General features: G+C 49.3%; 2 protein-coding genes across 2 annotated transcripts in view; one reads left to right on the plus strand and one right to left on the minus strand.

The window, feature by feature from the left end:
• wdfy4 (WDFY family member 4) overlaps positions 1 to 20461 on the minus strand; it is a 97554-nt gene that overhangs the window by 15349 nt on the left and 61744 nt on the right. The window contains exons 43-53 of the mRNA XM_056291505.1: positions 12842 to 12919; positions 12494 to 12701; positions 11356 to 11570; positions 9570 to 9718; positions 8456 to 8570; positions 8244 to 8329; positions 8034 to 8100; positions 2589 to 2627; positions 2258 to 2377; positions 1583 to 1706; positions 1368 to 1496 (exon numbers count right to left, since the gene is read on the minus strand). Of these exons, the coding sequence (XP_056147480.1) occupies positions 1368 to 1496; positions 1583 to 1706; positions 2258 to 2377; positions 2589 to 2627; positions 8034 to 8100; positions 8244 to 8329; positions 8456 to 8570; positions 9570 to 9718; positions 11356 to 11570; positions 12494 to 12701; positions 12842 to 12919 (1330 nt within the window). The remainder of the gene's footprint in view (positions 1 to 1367; positions 1497 to 1582; positions 1707 to 2257; positions 2378 to 2588; positions 2628 to 8033; positions 8101 to 8243; positions 8330 to 8455; positions 8571 to 9569; positions 9719 to 11355; positions 11571 to 12493; positions 12702 to 12841; positions 12920 to 20461) is intronic.
• Positions 7002 to 7811, plus strand: lrrc18a (leucine rich repeat containing 18a). Its single transcript, XM_056291720.1, has one exon. The coding sequence runs from the start codon at positions 7002 to 7004 to the stop codon at positions 7809 to 7811; it is 810 nt and encodes a 269-aa protein (XP_056147695.1).

The following is a 20461-nucleotide window of genomic DNA, read 5'->3' on the forward strand; positions in this document are numbered from 1 at the left end:
TCGTATCTTATAAACTTCATTGTATTACGTAAGCGGGAAATATTTGCCGGTGATTGAAGGAAGCTTTTCATCTTTCTACGAAATTCTATAATCCACGATGGAAACCTCATGAGAGAGAATGTAATTTAGAATAAAACAATTACCTCAATAAATGAAAATAGCATATATACTGAGTAAACTCTGTTAGAGATGCAAATCCGGTTACGGATATTACTGCACACCCGTCGTGGTGCTTCGGAGGCCAAAAAAGCACCGCGATGCACCAGATTAACATCTTTATTGTTTTATTCTCTATTAAATATGCATGTCTTTCCATTATAATCAATTGGACGGTGTGCTGTAAACCGGTAACTTGCTTGGTATCTGAACAGGCCTTTTTGATGCTTTCGGTGTAACTCTAATTATTTGCATATATATTGAAATCTCTCCATAATCTGTTTTCACAACGGAGGAAAAAAAACATTTATTACGCATTATTAGCACGACTACGTTCTGCATACAGGCCGACGTAGTGACGACTGTCACTGGCCAGCAGGAGCAGCAGGGTGGGTTGGGTGGGGGGCGGAGGTGGCGAATATCTGTAATCAGAAATGAACGAATACAAACAAACAGCCCATCGATATACTACTTCCCTTGCAACCCCTTATAAAAGAAGGTTCTGGTAAGTATAGGGTCAGGAGTTCTTCTTTTTTGGATCCCCCCCCCCTTTTTTTCTCCCCAATTGCATTGGGTCCAATTACCCCACTCTTCCGAGCCGTGCCGGTCTCTGCTCCACCCCCTCTGCCGACCCGGGGAGGGCTGCAGACTACCACACGCCTCCTCCCATACATGTGGAGTCACCAGCCACTTCTTTTCACCCGACAGTGAGGAGTTTCACCAGGGGGACGTAGCACGTGGGAGCATCATGCTATCCCCTCCCAGTCCCCCAGTCCCCCCCCCCCCCACACACACACACACAGGCACCTTGACCGACCAGAGGAGGCGCTACTGCAGCGACTAGGACACATACCCACATCCAGCTTCCCACCCGCAGACACGGCCAATTGTGTCTGTAGGGACGCCCGACCAAGCCGGAGGTAACACAGGGATTCGAACCGGCGATCCCCATGTTGGTAGGCAACAGAATAGACCACCACGCTACCTGGACGCCCCAGGAGTTCAGATTTTTTGGCTCTTTTTTTTTTGTTTTTTGCTCTCAGTCCTTTGGTTACACCCACTCTGGGTGCTGCTCAGTCACATCATTTATTCTCATGCCATTTTACAAGTTTTGCAAACTAAATATAGGGCGGGGTGCTTCTGCCACTAGTTGTCTGTTTCACAGGCTCGGAACAGGACACCTCTAAACACAGTTTTGTTTTTGCATCCACCGGTAACCAAAGGCCTCACCTGCAGTGCCAGGAAGGCGTGTGAGAAGGGCTCCATCCTGACGAGGAAGGACGCTATAATGATGGCCGAGGAGTAGTGGGTGTAGTAATGGCACTGCACAGACAGGTCACCTGGATTGTGAAGGGACACACGGTATGGTGTTCAACGTCAAAAGTGAGAAATATCCTAAGAGTGAGCACCTGGTGAGACAGCTTACCATCCCGTTCGCTGTTCTCCACATCTTCGTATCTCTGGATGAACATCTCCCTCCTCTTCTCTGTCTGCGCTCCCATTGGCTTGGACAGATCACGGAACGTCGCTGGATTGGACAAATCCAGTGTCTATCCAAACGGAAGAGACGAAGATATGCGAGAGAAAACAAACCACGTATACATATCTCACGTGTACTGTTTGGTAGAGGAATCTCGAAGATCTCCGCTATCCATTAGATTACCGTTTACTAGTTGACCGTCTCTGATGCTCCTCCCCGATTGGTCCACCAGAGAGGAAGCTCCACCTTATCCTCTCTGATGGACCAATCCCTGCTGGCTGGAGCAAAACGTACCAGTTCCTGTCATGGTTCATATGTGCAGATTATTTCACGGGAAGGGTCAGACCAGGACCTACAGCATTTTTTTTCAAATGCGAATTCTTTCACAGGCAAAGGCTTTCATTAAATGAGAGCGAGCTAAATCATTATTGTGTTATCATAGTCGGAGATAGATAGCAACGAAACACACATTTGTTTATATGAAAAAGTGTGACATCAGCAGCGCAAGAAGCCCTTTTTTGGCCTCACTGTGGGAACCAAACTCTGGTTGAGCGTCATCAGAGCACGCTGACATGGATCTAGACAATACGTCTTATGTGCAGCTCTGGTCGAGGTTCCTACCTCTGACTCGTAGTCAGCAAGGACCCAGGGGAAGACTGGATACTGCATCAGGTCATTGTACGTCCTCCCAGCCAGGGTGTTCAGGTGCATCAGGTACTCAAAGTTACTCATCTCACCTCTCTGGAGGACAAACAATGTAGAATATCAGTGTAGAGATCTCATTAAAAAAAAAATGAAAAATTAAACAGCACTTATAATGGAACAGCTGGACTCAAGATTGACGTCATAGTCATTAACATTTCATCATTTGTTAAAGGCAAGGTTGATCAACAGAATCAACAAGCAAAACATCAAAACGGATGAAAAACCGTTTCATGGATGATTTCATTACCTGCCACTTGAGAAGAGCTGTTTTTCCCACAACAGGAGTCTTCCTAATGTGAACCAAGAACAGATTACTTCAGTTAGCATGGCATGTTGCATTGCAAACACGCTGGACAGTGTCTCAGACTATGGAAGTGTTGCTTGCTCTGCTGGAATGTTGACTCAGTGTGTAGTCTTTGTGTCTTTGATGGTCAAATTAGAGGCTGTTCTCCGTCAGTTCAAATGCCCACGCGGTATTTATTGCATGCCTATTCGCCCTGCAGATCCCTCCTCCGATGCATTTCCTGAGGTTTCTCCCAGTTTTCCTTTCTTGTTAAGCTTCTTTTTTTTTCTGTACAGTTTTTCCTCATCTGAATGTCGGGCCCAAGGATAGGAGCTGTCATTCAACGGCACCTATTCTATTTTCACCGGCAGGAGAATGTGATTTAGAGCTAAACAAATAAAACTTGATGGTTTTGGTGTCTGATCTCGTTTACCTTCCGTGTCAAAATGAAATATCCAACTTTGGTACCACTTTACAATACAGAATACTTTATAAGGGGTTTATGAGTGTCACTGATGACTATTAATAGTTTAACAACCCCTTTGATAGTGCTTTATAAAGATGTTATGATGCATTAATCAAAGTGCTTTTTGGGTTGCCAAGCTGAGTGCCCACGTTTTGCCAGTACAGAACAGTCTCTACAGACATTTTCTTGGAAATCACATGACTGGCGAGGATTCAAGCAGTGTACAAATAACACTACTTGGAAGTGTTGTGCAAGGCATACACAGAAGGGGATTTTCCTGCAGCAGCAATGCCAACTACAGTTACAGGGATTAAGTTTGGGGTAAATGCTTGGTAGTGGGTTCGGGGGTGAGGTTAAGCTTTGGTTGAATTTAAATGTTAGGATTAGGTAGTGGTTGAATTTAGGATTAGGGTTAGGTTAGCTGTTAAATTTGGGGTTGGGGGGGGTCAGTTAGTGGTGAGTGGGTTGGTATATGTCAATCACGTGGTTTCCGAGAGAAAGTCTACGGCGATGTCACATGGTTTCAGAGAGAAAGTATATTAAGACGCTGCCCATGCGACCTGCGTACCCGGAAACCCAAATATTCTTCATTATAACATTTTATTACTGATTAGTAACACGTTGGTAAATGACTTAACATTAATAAAGTGATTGGTGGTTGCTTTTTACACCGAGGGCGGTCTGACAGGACGCGGAAGCGGGGCAAGCTAAGCTAAGCTAAGCTAACCGCTAGCCGGCAGTTCCGGAAGTCCTCCTGGCCGGCGTCCGTTCCGCCGGACAGGTATTTTATTCGTTTATTTTTTGTTTAGATATGTTATGACTCTTTTTTTTAATTATTATTATTTTTTTAAAACGACTTTTTCAGGTTAATGACTTACTTTTTTTCTTTTTTTTAAGTCGGCTTTACTGTCAAGCGCTGCCCATCGTTTTGCTCCGTTGCTTGGTAACCGGGTTTTGGAACGCCGTACGAGAGTCCCGCCGCCACAGCAGAGGTGAGTAACGCGAGCTTCGAGGAGACTTTATTGTCGTTATTTTTAATAAATCTTTATTCCAAACCGCTAACAGCTTCGAGGAGACTTTATCGTTATTATTTTTAATAAATCTTTATTCCAAACCGTTAACAGCTTCGAGGAGACGTGAACGGGGCGGAGCAGCTAGCAAGACGAGCGGCGAGTAGAAACGTGGTAGCTGACTAGCACACAGCGCCACCTATCGGTTATAAAGAATGTTGTTTTGGATTGCGTCTTCTTCGCGTCTGCCTTGGAGAATGAAGCGTTTCGTGTGGGGCCAGGGGGGCCCGGGGGCCCAGGGGACCCGGGGGCCAGGGGGCTACTGCTGCATGGAAAAGTATGTTTTCCCCCTTGCTCCACTGCTAAGAAAGCGGGACAACCCGTTTTTTTTTTCTCTTCCAGAAAAAGTTTCCTCTCCAGCTGCTTATTTTTACTTCTGCTGATCATTCAAAAGCCCGTTTCTAAGGAGATAGTTTAATAAGCATTTGCTCAAGAGGAGGTATGCAAGAGTCATGCATTAGCAAACCGCTGAGCACAAAAACCATTCCATAAAAAAGTGTTCCTCCTCCGAAAAACCAAACAGAAACAAAAAAAGCGTGCGTTTATCATAACAATTTACACATTACACCGTTGCTAAAATAACACACTTCATCAATCAAACTTCCTTTTTACTCGTGGAGGACTTATCGGCAACTTATCGTAGCCTGAATGAGGAGAACATTGGACTGCTTCTGAAATCTCTTTTCCCTCTGTGGGCCAGTAACGTGGTAATAAAGTCCTGGCGCCGAGGGCCCCAGTTGCTAAGAAACACCATTAAACAAGCACACCCTTGACTTCTCCTGCTTACATGGAGGCAAGACGGGGATGAGATGAGATACAAACGATGCATTCCTGTTCTTTCACCTCCGCCATGAGAGCCTGCAAACGCTGCAAACGCTTTGGAAGACGTTGCTGCAGAGTTCTGTGTGCTGCGTAACGGCCATGAGCTAGAAATTGCATTTGAAGTGCTTTTAAGGACTTTATTTTTATGCAGGAAGAAGCAGATGCGGACAGAGAAACGGGCCGGCCCGGACCGTGAGTGACTACACTATGCAAATCTGTGGGGCACAGGACTCGAAGGCGTCTCGTCGGAACGGCCAATTCCCAAAAACCTGAAGTCTGCCAGTGTGTTTCTGACAAAAAGGACGAGCCCGCCCTTTGATTAACAACAACTTGGATCAAGTCAAGATAAAATATGGTGAGTACATCCATCCATCCATCCATTATCCAGACCGCTTATCATGCTCTCAGGGTCGCGAGGGTGCTGGAGCCAATCCCAGCAGTCATTGGGCGGCAGGCGGGGAGACACCTTGGACAGGCTGCCAGGCCATCACAGGGCCCACACACACACACACACACAAACACACACACATTCACACCTAGGGACATTTTAGTACGGCTGATTCACCTGACCTACATGTCTTTGGGCTGTGGGAGGAAACCGGAGCCCCCGGAGGAAACCCACACAGACACGGGGAGAACACGCAAACTCCACACAGCGGACGACCCGGGACGACCCGCTAGGTTCGACTTCCCCGGGGCTCAAACTCAGGATCTTCTTGCTGTGAGGCGACAGCACTAACCACTGCGCCACCGTGCCACACGGTGGCAAAAAAAAGTCCTGTATTGTTATTTTTCATCACTATTTTTCATTACTACTACTACTACTACTACTATTATTTTTTGTGAGCACATGGTGTCATTGAACTTTAGGTTCCAGATAACAAACTGCATGTGAGAGTTTAATGAGATTTTAATTCACACAGCACACCGTGGCAGTAGTACCCTCACATTAAAACAGACGATGACTCGATTCGCTGGGTTGGACAACAGCAATGCTGACACATCCGCAGACTTATAAAGAAGGCGATGTGACGTGTGTCCAATTTCTAACCACAACATTTCCTGACCAAATTATTTTGTAAAACTACACTAAATCAATCATTACATTTGGCCCCGGTATACGTTACCTAATTGCGGGTAATAATTCCATGCAATAGTTTTCCACGGGAGGTTATAATGGGAACAAGTGCTGGTGGATCACCTCTCTCATCCTGAGGATGATGAATGAGGCGAGAGAGGGCCTTGGGGTGTAGCACAGACACACACGCCCTGCTCTTTGAGACAGGGGGGGGGAGAAGAGCGAGGCCCTCATCGCACTCCCAGCACCTCTAACTATCATTTATCAAAGTCCTGATTTGACTCGTGCACACACACACACCCACCGTACAGTACATCCACGGCCGTGAACACACCCGCACGTGGGCCGACACGTACGCACACACAGCTACGGACGCACCCGCACCGCCAACAAAGACGCACGGCCTCTCTCGCCTGAAAGATCCAAACAGCTCAATCAGTTGAATGGCGAGGGAGCATCAGCACTCATTTGCCTCGGCTGTATTACCCAGCGTCGCACCGCTCTTATTGTTCCCCTGCATAAGCCTTAATTAGAGAGACGTGCTCTTAAATACCCCCACGGGCAACACTGGCTGAGGAGGCAGGAGTGCAGACATAACACTTCAACGCAACACACACACACACACACACACACAAGCTCTCATTCCCAAGAGAGCAAGCTTTCCCCTATTGCCCCGGGCCATACATGGGCCATTGTATCTGAGTAAATAACATCATCTCCACACACACACACACACACACACACACACACACACACACACAGACACACACACACACACTTAGATGAAAAACATACATGTGCAACAGCAGAACACATCCGTGCTCTACATCGCCGCGTCGTCGTGCAGATTAGATGTGTTATTGCGAAACAGCCTCTTGAGGGCCCCCATCACGAAAAAGCGAGGCTGAAGTCTGAGACCTAACCTGTCTTTTTGCAGCGCCATGGCCAAAGGGGAGCAAGCCAGGGGAAAGAGAGTGACTCTGAAGATGGCCAAGAGGGCGGTGAGGCTCATGCCAGACGGGCGGCGCAGGCTGAACCTCAGCAACATGGGCATAACCGCGTTTCCCAGGTGCGTCCTCAAGCTGCCCGACGTGGTCGAGTTGGACCTCAGCCGCAATGCGATACGAGAACTTCCAGACGACGTCGGGGCCTTCGCGTCGCTCGTCTGGCTGGATCTCCATAGCAACAAACTGGAGGCAGTGCCCGAGTCCATCGGCCGGCTGGAGGGTCTGACCCACCTCAACCTCTCCAACAACCGTCTGACCTCCTCGGGCTTGCCCCCTACGCTGGGCTCCCTCACCCACCTGAGGAGCCTCAATCTGGGAATGAACAGGCTGGACACCCTGCCTCCCACCATGGTGGCTCTCACGGGTCTCCAGGAGCTGGGCCTGTTTGATAACCTCTTCGCCGCGCTACCCGAGTTTGTGAGGGTCCTCACCTGCCTCACTAAGCTGAACACGGAACGAAACCCCCTGTCCTACAGTCAGCAGGACGCCAGCGGAGAGCCACACGAGAAGCTAGGATTTGAGGAGAATTTCTACTTTTGCAAAGAGAGCCGTCTGTGCAAGACATGTCTGGAAAGGTGCAGGGAGGACAGCGAGAGGCAGAAGAGGGCGATGAGAGGAGAGGGAGAAAGAGGAGGACGGGTGTTGGAGGAGAAAAGAAAGAGGATGTACTCAGGACTCAGCACACCCAACTCGGTGGCTAAAGCCAATCAGGATGTGTGGCGACGAGTAGAGGAGAGACACTAACCATTCAAATGAGCTGCTGACCTCATCTTCATGGACATAAGCAAGGCACTCAGCCATTCAGTTACTAACCCTGGCTTTACCAAACATGTTCCTCTAACTGGCCACAAGGCACACACCTACCTACTGAGAGATTTGTATCGTTTCAATTAAAAAGATAAACATATATCATTTTACTTGAATTTTCTTTTCACTAATATTGCTCATGTGATTAAGCGATGACACCTGCCTGGCATTGGCAATGACCTCTGCTACGCCCCTGCCTTTTAAAGATGGCACCATCGAACACAACCTGCAGAGAGAGAGAAAGAGCGAGAGAGAGAGCGCGAGAGAGAGAGCGAGAGAGAGAGAGATAAAGGCCAATGAGCGAAACATTTCCTCGGATTATTTGTAAGAAAATCCTCTTTGAACCTCCTGCCTGTCCCACTGTGGTACCTCTTATAGGCAGAAACATGGTCTCTATTCAGGAACACCAGGAAGGCCGAGTGTCCGTTCCTCATGAAGATCTCAAGGGCGTTGTCCTGTCGGCAGGCCGGGCAGATAGAGAAACAGACACAGTGACTCTCCAGTCATGCACACATAATGACATTAACATATATTTTGTGTGTTGCTTATTGTGTAACACAATAGTACTGAGACTATCCGACCTCTAAAAGGAAGCGCATGAAGCGGGCCTCCCTAATGTCTTCATAGGGCCAGCGTTTGCAGCTGGCTGGTGACAGTTCTTCATCCAGCATGGTTGAAATGGAAGAATCCCTCACACTGGCAAACACAGAGAGAAAGAGAGAGAGCAAGAGGGTTGAGGGAGGGATAGAAAGATTGTTTGAGGCAATTAAGTAGCTATATCTCCGCTTCCGGTGTGAGAAGATGGCGGCACAAATTCACGTTTGCAGCGGCCTCATCCAGTACCGTCCATGCAGTGTCTTTGTCCACTCCTGCGTCTAAGTTTGTCTTGGTTTGATGGCTGGGACAGCTGGCGCTGGATCGGCTGGGAGAGCTTGGTCTGCTGCATCCTGTGGGCCCAGGGACCACGGCCCTGCCTGGAGCTGTGCCCGAAGAGGTAACACCGAGGGCGGTCTGATAGGACGCGGAAGCGGGGCAGGCTAAGCTAACTGCTAGTCCACGCAGACCGGCAGTTCCGATAACACCGAGGGTGGTCTGGCGGCGGCCTCACCTGGCCTTGACTGTGTTTTTAGTGTCGTCGTGTGGAGTGCAGGGGGGTGTGCTGAAGGTGTCTGGCTGGGAGAGCTGGCGTTGGATCAGCTGAGGGAGGTTGTTCTGCTGCATCCTGTCGGCCCAGAGACCACGGCCCTGACCAGAGCTGCACCCAAAGTGCAAACACCGAGGGTGGTCTGACAGGACACGGAAGCGGGGCAGGCTAAGCTAACTGCTAGCCCATGCAGACTGGCAGTTCCAACAGTCATCCTGGCTGGCGTTCGTTCTCCTGGACAGTGATTTATGTCAGTTTGGATATACTATGTGTTCCTGTAGGTTTTGGATATGTGTTTGTGTCTTTGTGTTGCACTGCTGTGGGCTGGGGGAAGCAATGTGTCGTTTCATTTCATGTGTGCAAGTGCATGGAATGAAACGACAAATGAAGCGTTTCTGATTCTGAGCTATATTCATTTTGTACACAATGCTTTATCATCTATCTATTGATGAGCACGTGGGCCCACACAGGCCCATACTTGGACTAACACACACACACACACACACACACAAATATACAATACATGTCCACATATATAGACAGGGCTGTACCTGCTGGGGTGGTGTTTCCTGCAGCAGACATCTCCACCAGTGCTGAGCGTGAAGCCCTCGCAGATGTACAGGGTCTCCTTCCCAAACAACAGCACCCCCTCTGTCACTCTGAGGCCACTAACCACCACTATACACCTTTTAACCTTTACCTGGAGGGTTGAGAGAGACAGAGAGAGAGATAAAGGTATATACATTAACCCTGTGAGTTAAGAGAGCTAGTACACATCAGCAGGTCTCTCTGATGGGAGACGGAGGCAGGAAAGGCACTCCAGGCTTCACTTGATTGATCATTTTAATCACATATTTTAATCATTATTAAAAAGACACAGTTGAACACTTCATTATCGGAGTTGATTGATGGAAAAGAGAGGGGCCGGGCCCCCCCCCCCCCCGCCCCTTATCAGCGGTACGACCGGGCTCAACCCATGCAGACAAGGCAGCGACGGCGCAGGCCCAACGCCGCCGCTCTCCGCGCCAGTGGCAGCTAATGCTAACTGTGCGGTGATAATGTACGGCTAATTCTATTGTCTCCCCTCATTTCACGGTGAGCGTGTGCACCTGGCCGTCTCGCTGCGTCGGCCCCTCCGCGGGCCCTCTGGGACGCGGACGCTCAGAAACCATATGGGGCCCCCGCACCACACCCGCAGGCCCCTCACAATTTATACTAATCAAATCAGAGCCGCCCACCCCCCCCCGCCGCCCCAACAACAACAAGAAAAAAAGAAGGCCTGACCATTATTAGGGGAATTAATCACTGCCACACACACAATAGGAAACCTGCTAAGTGATCAGAGCCTCTTGTCTGAGTGTGGACGCACAGACGCAGCGTGATGGATAGTATCACGTACCCGTGTGACGTGTTCAAGAGACACGGCGGGTCAGGATTCAAATGGAAGGAATACCCCAAGGCACAGGAATCACCGCTCAGGCAAAAAAATCATTGTCAGATTTTGCAGGAATTTCCATCCGTAAGCTGACAAAATGAAATCGGCCCCACCAGTCAGCAACCGTGACTAGACACCGCCAGAAGGAGGGACGTGTTCGGCGTTATCGCCGATAAACCCAACACGTAGCAAGAAGCTCTTTTGTTTCCTTATCTCCTTCCTGTTTTCTGGACAGATATGGGTTATCAGTGGGAGAGTGATTTAGCTGATGACGGGAAGAAGGGAAAAGGAGGACTTTTATTGACTGAGAGCCTAATGTCAGACCATTGATTTCTCCCCACACACATTACCGTCATAATCACACTATTGGCGCTGGCAAGCTAATTACGAGTGGGTCTCCCTTTGTGTGTGTGTGTGTGTGTGTGTGTGTGCGCACTCTCGGAGCTTAATGACTGTGTTCATTTGACCAGATGCTCAGCAGGACGCGCTGCTGAACCCGCTGTAAGACAACACGGGCGCAGCGGCAGCACACATCTCGCGCTCGCCGAGTGGCTCGGAGGCGGCCCGCGTCACCCTCCTACTGTTTTTATTAATACTTCTGTCAGAAACATTAAAAGCCGCGGCTGGTTGCTCGCAGCGGCGAGAGTCCCCGTCAACATGTGCCTCCGCTGCCTAACCTGACGGAAGAATGAGAAGACCGCCGAGCTGTGCCAGGACGTTAACGCGTTACTCTAATGAGGAAAGATGAGGATCGGATAGCAGCTGTGGGCTATTGGATTCTCTCAGACCACATTAGATAATTATGATTGTGAATATTAGTTGAGTGCAAAGGAGTCGAGCCTTAAATTTTTATCTGTACACTCCCTCACACACACACACACACACACGCCGTTATACGTTACCTCCTCTCCGGGGTGCAGCTCCTGCAGGATGAGGTGGATGTCAGGGCAGGATTGGCTTTGACAGCAGGGTTCGGGGGTGCAGGGTTCGCGCGGGGTATCGGCCATGGCCATTGTCTCATTGAGAACGGGGAAGAAGGTCAGCCGATCGCAATTCTCTTTTGCTTCCTCCTCTTCCTCTTTAGCCTCTGTTCCAGCCTCACAAAGGATTCTGGGTTCTGGGGGGAAAAAGGGACCCGCAGACTTTCTCCACTCACATGTTGACAAAGTGATGACAGAATTAGCAGGCAAACTGACAAATGTAGGATTTTTTTTTTTTACCTCGCTCATTCTCTGCCCCATTTTTGTTCTCCTCTGGCACTCCGGCCTTCAGACACAGACCCAGGGTTCCCGGCACCTTTGGTGATCAGGGATGAAAACTATAATGTTTGGTTGCACGCTATGACAAAAAGTAAAACACCTGAACCATACTGGCAGGAAATCCTTAAATCCATGAAGGCCACGTTTCAAATTGATGTCCCAGTGAGTGGCGTGACCCTTAACTGACTGTAGCCATCATAGCTGATGATGTTGATGATACTGGCTGAAAGTAAAAGGGCCTTAAGTAGAACCCAGAGGTACCCCAAGTTGATGACTGGTTAAATACAGCACACAGAGTGTGTGTGTGTGTGTGTGATGGTGTGAATTCCCCTTCTGAACTTACAGAAAGACAAATTCATACACATATGGTCAAAATTGGCTGAATATGTTTCACTGCCATATTTCATTTAATGGCCATACTTGTGGGGAAAAAAACATGTTAATGCATGACACAAGTCCCTTCAATTGTGTAACGTTCCAATAACGAGGAAGGAAGACCGGAGGACTAGCAGGGGGAGGAGATTCTGTGGGAACATTTTCAGTCATACGTAAACATATGTAAAATTAGCTTTTTGATTTACACATGAAAGTCAAAATTTTAATTCATGTGCAGTCCTTTTCAATTTCTGTATTTTAGATGTATTGTATAGGGCGATGTTTTTTGTGTGGGGGGGGGGGTTTGCTGTCTCGAACTTCTATCTCTTTCTTCATTAAACAAAAAATAAAAAAACTACGACACTTAAACATCAGACAACTACACTCTAGAGATCTTGGCCTGGACTCGTTTTAGTCTGTACCCGTTTGGACCTCCTCTGAGCCCTGCGGCGGATGCGGGGCCTGGTGCGGTTGGGCCCCTCGGCGGCGTCCTGCACCCAGCCCCAGGTCGGCATCACTCCTGGTCCGGGTCCGAACACGCCGCGCTCCCTCAGCAGCTCCTCCTCCGCACGCAGCCACTGAGAACTCACCCGCTCCCACTCGCTGGCACACAACTGGGCCGCATCGGTCGGCCCGCGGCGGAGGGATCGAGAGGAGAGAGGGACAGAAAACAGTCACGGAAACGGATTTTAACAACACGTTACCTGGTTTCAGCTGGATTACCGACTCTTTGGACGGCGTCTGTCTGCCAAACCTGTGCGTGGTTCATCTTCATCGTCTCGAACACGCTGTGGGCTCGCTGTCGATGGGACTCCATGCAGGACAGAAACTCCTGCATGGAGGGGAAGAACAATGAGGTGGAGCTCGGTGAAAAGAACGGACCAAGCAATCCTTTTTCCTCCACCCGTGTGTATTGTGCGAACAAACGCACACAAAACGCACACCCGCACGTGTGCTGTGCAGACGCCACACGGGGAGAGAGGGCGTATTCGTGATGGTATTGTTTGCTTCCTCATGCAATTACAATGCGTTTGTACAATTGCATTTGGTCTAAATTGCATTTCCCAGGGCAAAATAAGCTGTTGGCTACAGTCTTACAATAACCCTGTCTGGAAATATAATCATCTGTAGGTATGATCTAATTAACATAAACATTAATATCACTGAGCCACGCTACAGTTAAGGGCAAGTGTGTGTGTGTGTGTGTGTGTGTGTGTTGTGCGCGTCCCGTTGGTGATAAGAATAAATAACTGTGTTGACACTGCAGGATGCTTGTATTCAGCGGACACACTGGGCTCATATTCTGACTGTTAACTGCTTCATTAAGCCCATCATCACAGCGGTTCTCACTGGGAGACCAGTCAAACACCATGTGTCCACCCTCACAGCTGACCCAGGAAAGCCGTTTAATTGACTGAACGAACATGCCGTAGGTCTTTTATACCGCCAGTCTTACTTACAGATTGTGGTATTGTGTTTCTGCTTTACACGGCTGGGAAAGCTACGCTGATTCAAAGAAAAATTAAACAAATTTTTATTTTTATCCCCCCCCCCTCCCCTTTTCTCCCCATTTGTATCCGGCCAATTGCCCTGTTTTCCGAGCCGTCCCGGTCGCCGCCGAGCCGGGGAGGTGCTGCAGACTACCACGTGCCTCCTCCGGTACATGTGGAGTCGCCAAGCCGCTTCTTTTCACCTGACAGTGAGGAGTTTCACCAGGAGCGCGTGGGAGGATCACACTACCCCCCCCCCAAGTTCCCCTTCCCCCCCCTGAAAAGGTGCCCCGTCCGACCAGAAGAGGCGCTAGTGCAGCGACCAGGACACATACCCACATCCGGCTTCCCACCTGCAGACACGGCCAATTGTGTCCGGAGGGACGCCGGCCGGAGGTAACGCGGGGATTCGAACCGGTGATCCCCGTGATGGTGGGCAATGGAATAGACCGCTACGCCACCTGGACACCCCCCCACCCCACCCCACCAGAAAAAAATGAAACAACCTTAAAATGTTTTTGCTAGTACAAAATCTGTAATAATAATTATAATTATATATATATATATATATAATTATTACTGATTATTTAATTATATATATATATATATATATATATATATGTCCACCTTGAATGATAGAAACGAATTGGCCAGCAGCTGTAGGCACCGAAAAAAATATCTCCTTTGTAACTATAAGTAAAACGTCTTTACTACCCCCCCCCATTAGGTGATAGACATATGGCATTTATTAGAGTTTTTGAAAATATTTTTTGAATATTTTAACTGCCTGTCCTTCCAACTGTGCCCCAACACCATCCCACTATATAATTCATATAATGTGCCTTGTTATATTTCTAATGTAGGCCATTTCAACAGCGCCCTGGTCCCTACATGCTTTTCAGAACAAGCCCCAGTCCCTTCCCCCATTGGTTGTTATAATTTGAATGTTTCCTCATCTGATTGGTTGCTGTCCAACTAAAATTAGGGGTGTGGCGATGGGCAACGTAACTGTTTGATTCTGTGTTGAACCACATTAGCAGCTGATGAGTGTGCGACGCAGGAAACAGGCCTGCAGTGCTCTGTATTAAAGCTTTTGTCCCCTGCATCTGTGTCGATACTCTGCTCCTCATTAGTGGAGCACTTATAGCAACAACACTGACGGTTTTGGGAAAAAAACACTATATATATATATATATATATATATATATATATATATATATATATATATATATATATATATATATATATATAACATTTTTTACACCATTTTCTCCCCAATTACCCCACCCTTCTGAGTCGTCCCGGTCTCTGCTCCACCCCCTCTGCCGATCCGGGGAGGGCTGCGGACTACCACATGCCTCCTCCCATACATGTGGAGTCACCAGCCGCTTCTTTTCACCTGACAGTGAGGAGTTTCACCAGGGGGACGTAGCGCGTGGGAGGATCACGCTATTCCCCCTCCCCCCCGAACAGGCGCCCCCGACCGACCAGAGGAGGCGCTAGTGCAGCGAGTTGTGTCTGTAGGGACGCCCGACCAAACCGGGGGTAACACGGAGATTCGAACCGGCGATCCCCGTGTTGGTAGGCAACGGAACAGACCGCTACGCTACGCTACCGGGACGCCGCCCCCCCCCCCCACCACCACCAAAAAAACCAAAACAAAAAGTCCATCCATTACCCGAACCACTTGTCCTGCTCTCAGGGTCGCGGGGATGCTGGAGCCTATCCCAGCAGTCATTGGGCGGCAGGCGGAGAGACACCCTGGACAGGCCGCCAGGCCATCACACCAGGCCGACACACACACACATATTCATACCTAGGGACAATGTAGTACGGCCGAGTCACCTGACCTACATGTCTTTGGACTGCGGGAGGAAACCGGAGCCCCCGGAGGAAACCCACGCAGACTCGGGGAGAACATGCAAACCCCACACAGAGGACGACCCGGGACGACCCCCAAGGTCGGACTACCCCGGGGCTCGAACCCAGGACCTTCTTGCTGTGAGGTGACCGCGCTAACCACCGCGTGACTGTGCCGGGAAAAAAGAAACAACCTTAAAATGTGTTGGCTAGTGCAACATCTGCAATAACAAGAAAACCCTATTTGACAATGTGGCGCAATATTGGAAGAATCCATGTATAAACGCTGACAACAAACTTCCACGAACCCCGCGGAGAGTGAAATGTGTTTGTTTGAATGGCTGCTTGCCTGTCCAAATGAAAAGTTGTGGCGAGAGGACGGAAACAAACAGAAGAGCAATTTGAGGGGAGATTATAGGAACATTACAGACAAAAAGACAGCAGTAATGAAGTTTGCGAACTAGAGCCGTGTTGCGACAGATAAACAGCAAGTTGGCGCCGTCGCCTCCTAATTTCATTCTTTCATTTGGACAAACATAAGTAATATATAGCATTAATTACCCTATTTAGCAGATAGGGGCCTCATTGGCTTTTTAAACGCTGCATTAAATACATAACTCATCTCTTCCCCTCTGCAATTAACATCAGGACATCACACTCATTTCCATTTTAATGACTTCCCCAACAACTTGCCACCTTTGATGATAAGGCAACATAATGTCAACTTCATTCTGAGCTGGCAGTGAACGTGTAATGAACTTAACGTGATCATTAGTGCTGTTAATTATCTTTCTAATATGAGGACACAGATATGATTATGGAAACTGCATTCGCTGATGAAATAAATCTGTAGAAGCACTGCACTGACGCTTGACTGAGGACAAAGTCTGTCTATCAGCGCCTGCACGCCCATTCATCACCTACAGTACACCGCCAAGCCCTCCTTCCCGCTCCGTCAAGAGAGAAAACCACAAACTCCACACACAAACACACAAACAAACACACACACACAGCGCTCTGTACATATTTCACTCGTGCACCGGATGAATGCGACAGATTTCAGTTGCAATACGCCTACAGCTCGGCTATATCGACCTGTAGGTGTCGCTGTGGTTGGTGCGCTATAGTACACCTCGGTAATCGAGAGCGAAGAAGAGGGAGGCTTAGATGGCGGGAAATAGGGAGCTAGCGCGGCTAGCGAGTTACAAACTGAACCAAGTCTAATTTCTCGTACAGTAAGAACATCACGTGGCGCCAGGGCGGGGTATTCTTTGTCAAACGCCAGAAGTAAAACAAAACGGATGCTATACGGTCCGTTGAAGCTGGCGGGAAATGTGGCGGACGCTCAAGCAGCGACTTCCGCTGCGTGTTGTTGCTGCTGGAGCGCGAAAGGAAGACGGCCATGCTGCTCACCGCTGCCGGTCCAGAAGCGCTGGAAGTCTTCCACACTTGTGTGTTTGCTCGGCAGAAGACAAAAGACAAGTGTGATGAGGTTATAAAGACATTTGATGAGCACCGCCTGTCCACGAAAAATTAGACCTCTGAACAATACATCCATCGATCATCGATACTGAACATTACACCAATGGGCATCCTCCATGGGGGTAAGGGTGGGGTCGTGGGTGGGTCGATTCACGGAGCCCGGGAGGTCACGTGCACAACAAACTATAGATATTGTAACCGGTTATTTTCTTGCCCGGTGCGGGATTCGATACGGGGTGTACTGCACCACAAGGCGACATCACTAACCGCTCGGCTAAAGGCTCAGACCCCTTAGCTAGGAGCTAACGTGTCTTATTGGTAGTTTACACTATAAAGCGCACGTGGGAGATCTCCCGGGCTCAGTACAATTCTTATCCTCTATAGTTCTGAGTAGATTCCCAAATTCCCAAAATCGAAGTAGCCTCCTCCCTGCTGGTAGTGTTGACTTGCCGCGCGCGCCTGTCCCGGCTTCCGGGCAGCACGGCGGTGGCTAGTGAGTCGCTGCTAAGCTAACGCTAGCTCGCGGTGGCCTTCCTAAAAACGGAGCAGCGACACCCTCAGCCGGTCCCGTCGTCACCGAAGACACGCGTTTGGGCGCGTTTCGGATTTTACAGTCTCCCGGGGAGGAAGGAGCTCGACATGACCCATTCAACATGCAAGATCTGCCAAACGGAAGTGAATCCAAAGGAGTTGAATCAAGTGCAACTGGACTTGGTATATATCCGTGAAGACGTTTCGCCTCTCACCCAAGAGGCTTCCTCAGTTCGTGCCTTTCTGACTAGACCAAGCTAGTCTGACTGGCTGGTGATTGGTCTAGACTAGATTGGTTTAGACTAGCTTGGTCTAGACTAGCTTGGTCTAGTCAGAAAGGCACGAACTGAGGAAGCCTCTTGGATGAGAGGCGAAACGTCTTCACGGATATATACCAAGTCCAGTTGCACTTGATTCAACTCCTTTGGATAACCGTGACCTGGATGAATGAGAATGTTCACAGACAAACGGAAGTGAAGTATTTGGGGAGCGCTACACGTGTTAGGTCTCGCGTCACGCGCCATCACCCAGAGCTGGAAGAGGCGGAACAACGACCTCCTGCAACGTCAACGCACAACCAACGCACACTGCACCACTTTACCAAACCCCCAGCCGACTCTGAACGGGCAGAATAACAAGAATAATAACTAGAGCCATCGCCTGTTCATTTCAAGGCCTGCGCCCCTACAGCGTAGTCCACAATGAAGGCTTTAGATTTATGAGCCAGACAATGAGCCAGCGGTCCCACTAAGGTGGACTGCTGCTGGACGTCTATTCTTGGCCCCTGATGGCCTGGCGGCCTGTCCAGGGTGTTTCCCCGCCTGCCGCCCAATCACTGCTGGGATCCCCGCGACCCTGACAGCAGGATAAGCGGTTTGACTAACGGATGGGTGGACGGTTGAGCCAAAGTACGACATACCATGGCGTCGGTTTGCTACTGAGAAAGGTTAGGTTTGCCTTTGTGTGTTCACATTATTGCAATCAACTGATATCCATCCATCCATCCATCCATCCAATAGCCAAGCCGCTTATCCTGCTGTCAGGATGGCGGGGATGCTGCAAGCTATCCCAGCAGTCATCGGGCGGCAGGTGGGGAGACACCCTGGACAGGCCGCCAGGCCATCAAATATAAAAAAAAACACACACGGTTTGTGAATCAGGAATCCTTCTGAATCGAAAAATCGATGTTGGAATCGAATCGTGACCCCCAAGAATCGAAATCGAATCGAACCGTGACATTCCGAAAGATCCCAACGTGTCTTGGCAAAAATCAAAATGGTGGGGGGGGGGGGGGAAATAGTTGAAATCCAGAAACCAGTTGATAACTTCTACTGAACCGGGGATGGATGTACAAAATAGAAATTGGACGATCCGCAAGTAGACACAAGTAGATGTCAATCTATGGACAGACAAGACGGTCTCATCGCATGCAGCACACCGAGGCGCTCGCTTCTGATACACGGCAGGCAGACTTGCCTCCGTCTGAGACGGAACAAAAATAATTCATCACCCTCTCCGATAGCCTGTCGAGGACTGATATGATAAAGAATAACATCAAATGAATAATGTCTTCATCAGATTGGTACCACTGTAATTGCCAACCTGATTTCTGTGGGCAAGAGACGTATACCCAAACAAGAATACGCACACTTTGTGGGGGGCGAGACAGACACACAGACGTGGTAATTTCATGCCTGTGTGCCTGAGTAATATGTCCCCGCTCCCTGCTCCAGATGGCGCGACGTCTTAAGCGTCGTGGGGGAACTAATGATGTGGGCCACGTGTTTCAAGGGGGGGGGGGGGGGAAACAACAATAAACGCGTCTTTAACCTTCAGCGGCAAACAGTGTGTTGTAGCGAGTGCTCTCCTGGATGGGCCTAACAGATATCAATTACTCTGCCCAGTCAGGGGCAATCGGCTGTGATAATCCAAATCCATTTAAAGAAATAATCAAGCATCCCCACCGGGCTGGACGGCCCACAGCACAAACACAAGCCGGAGTCCGGGGAGGAGGGCGTTTGCGGCTCTGGGGTTCGGGAGGAAAGGCGGTGACCTAACGCTCCTTCAAGGAAACAGCGAGCATGTAGAGAGCAAAGTACTTCTTGGCTCCAGTACCAACCCTTGGGTAGTCTTGTTTGGCAGCCACACTTTCGGCTATCAGCATCATGTCTGGCCCACACTGTCCTGCGGCGAGTTTCGAGACCCGCCCACTTTGACCGGAACAGGTCATTTGACTGACGTTCAAAACTACCAACCACAGACCATTGCTTCAGTACCAACCCTTGGGTAGTCTTGTTTGGCAGCCACACTTCCGGCTATTAGCATCATGTCTGGCCCACACTGTCCTGCGGCGAGTTTCGAGACCCGCCCACTTTGACCGGAACAGGTCATTTGACTGACGTTCAAAACTACCAACCACAGACCATTGCTTCAGTACCAACCCTTGGGTAGTCTTGTTTGGCAGCCCCACTTCTGGCTATCAGCATCATGTCTGGCCCACACTGTCCTGCGGCGAGTTTCGAGACCCGCCCACTTTGACCGGAACAGGTCATTTGACTGACGTTCAAAACTACCAACCACAGACCATTGCTTCAGTACCAACCCTTGGGTAGTCTTGTTTGGCAGCCACACTTCCGGCTGTCAGCATCATGTCTGGCCCACACTGTCCTGCGGCGAGTTTCGAGACCCGCCCACTTTGACCGGAACAGGTCATTTGACTGACGTTCAAAACTACCAACCACAGACCATTGCTCCAGTACCAACCCTTGGGTAGTCTTGTTTGGCAGCCACACTTCCGGCTATCAGCATCATGTCTTGCCCACACTGTCCTGCAGCGAGTTTCGAGACCCGCCCACTTTGACCGGAACAGGTCATTTGACTGACGTTCAAAACTACCAACCACAGACCACTGCTTCAGCGTGATGCTCAGGAATGGTCAGTTCTGAAACGGTGCTACCCGGAAAAGAGACCCATGTGAAACTAGTCTTTATGTACAGTACAACGGCTGAGCG

This window comes from Lampris incognitus, chromosome 13 (genome assembly GCF_029633865.1).
Source record: "Lampris incognitus isolate fLamInc1 chromosome 13, fLamInc1.hap2, whole genome shotgun sequence".
In the NCBI taxonomy this organism is placed as follows: Eukaryota; Metazoa; Chordata; class Actinopteri; order Lampriformes; family Lampridae; genus Lampris; species Lampris incognitus.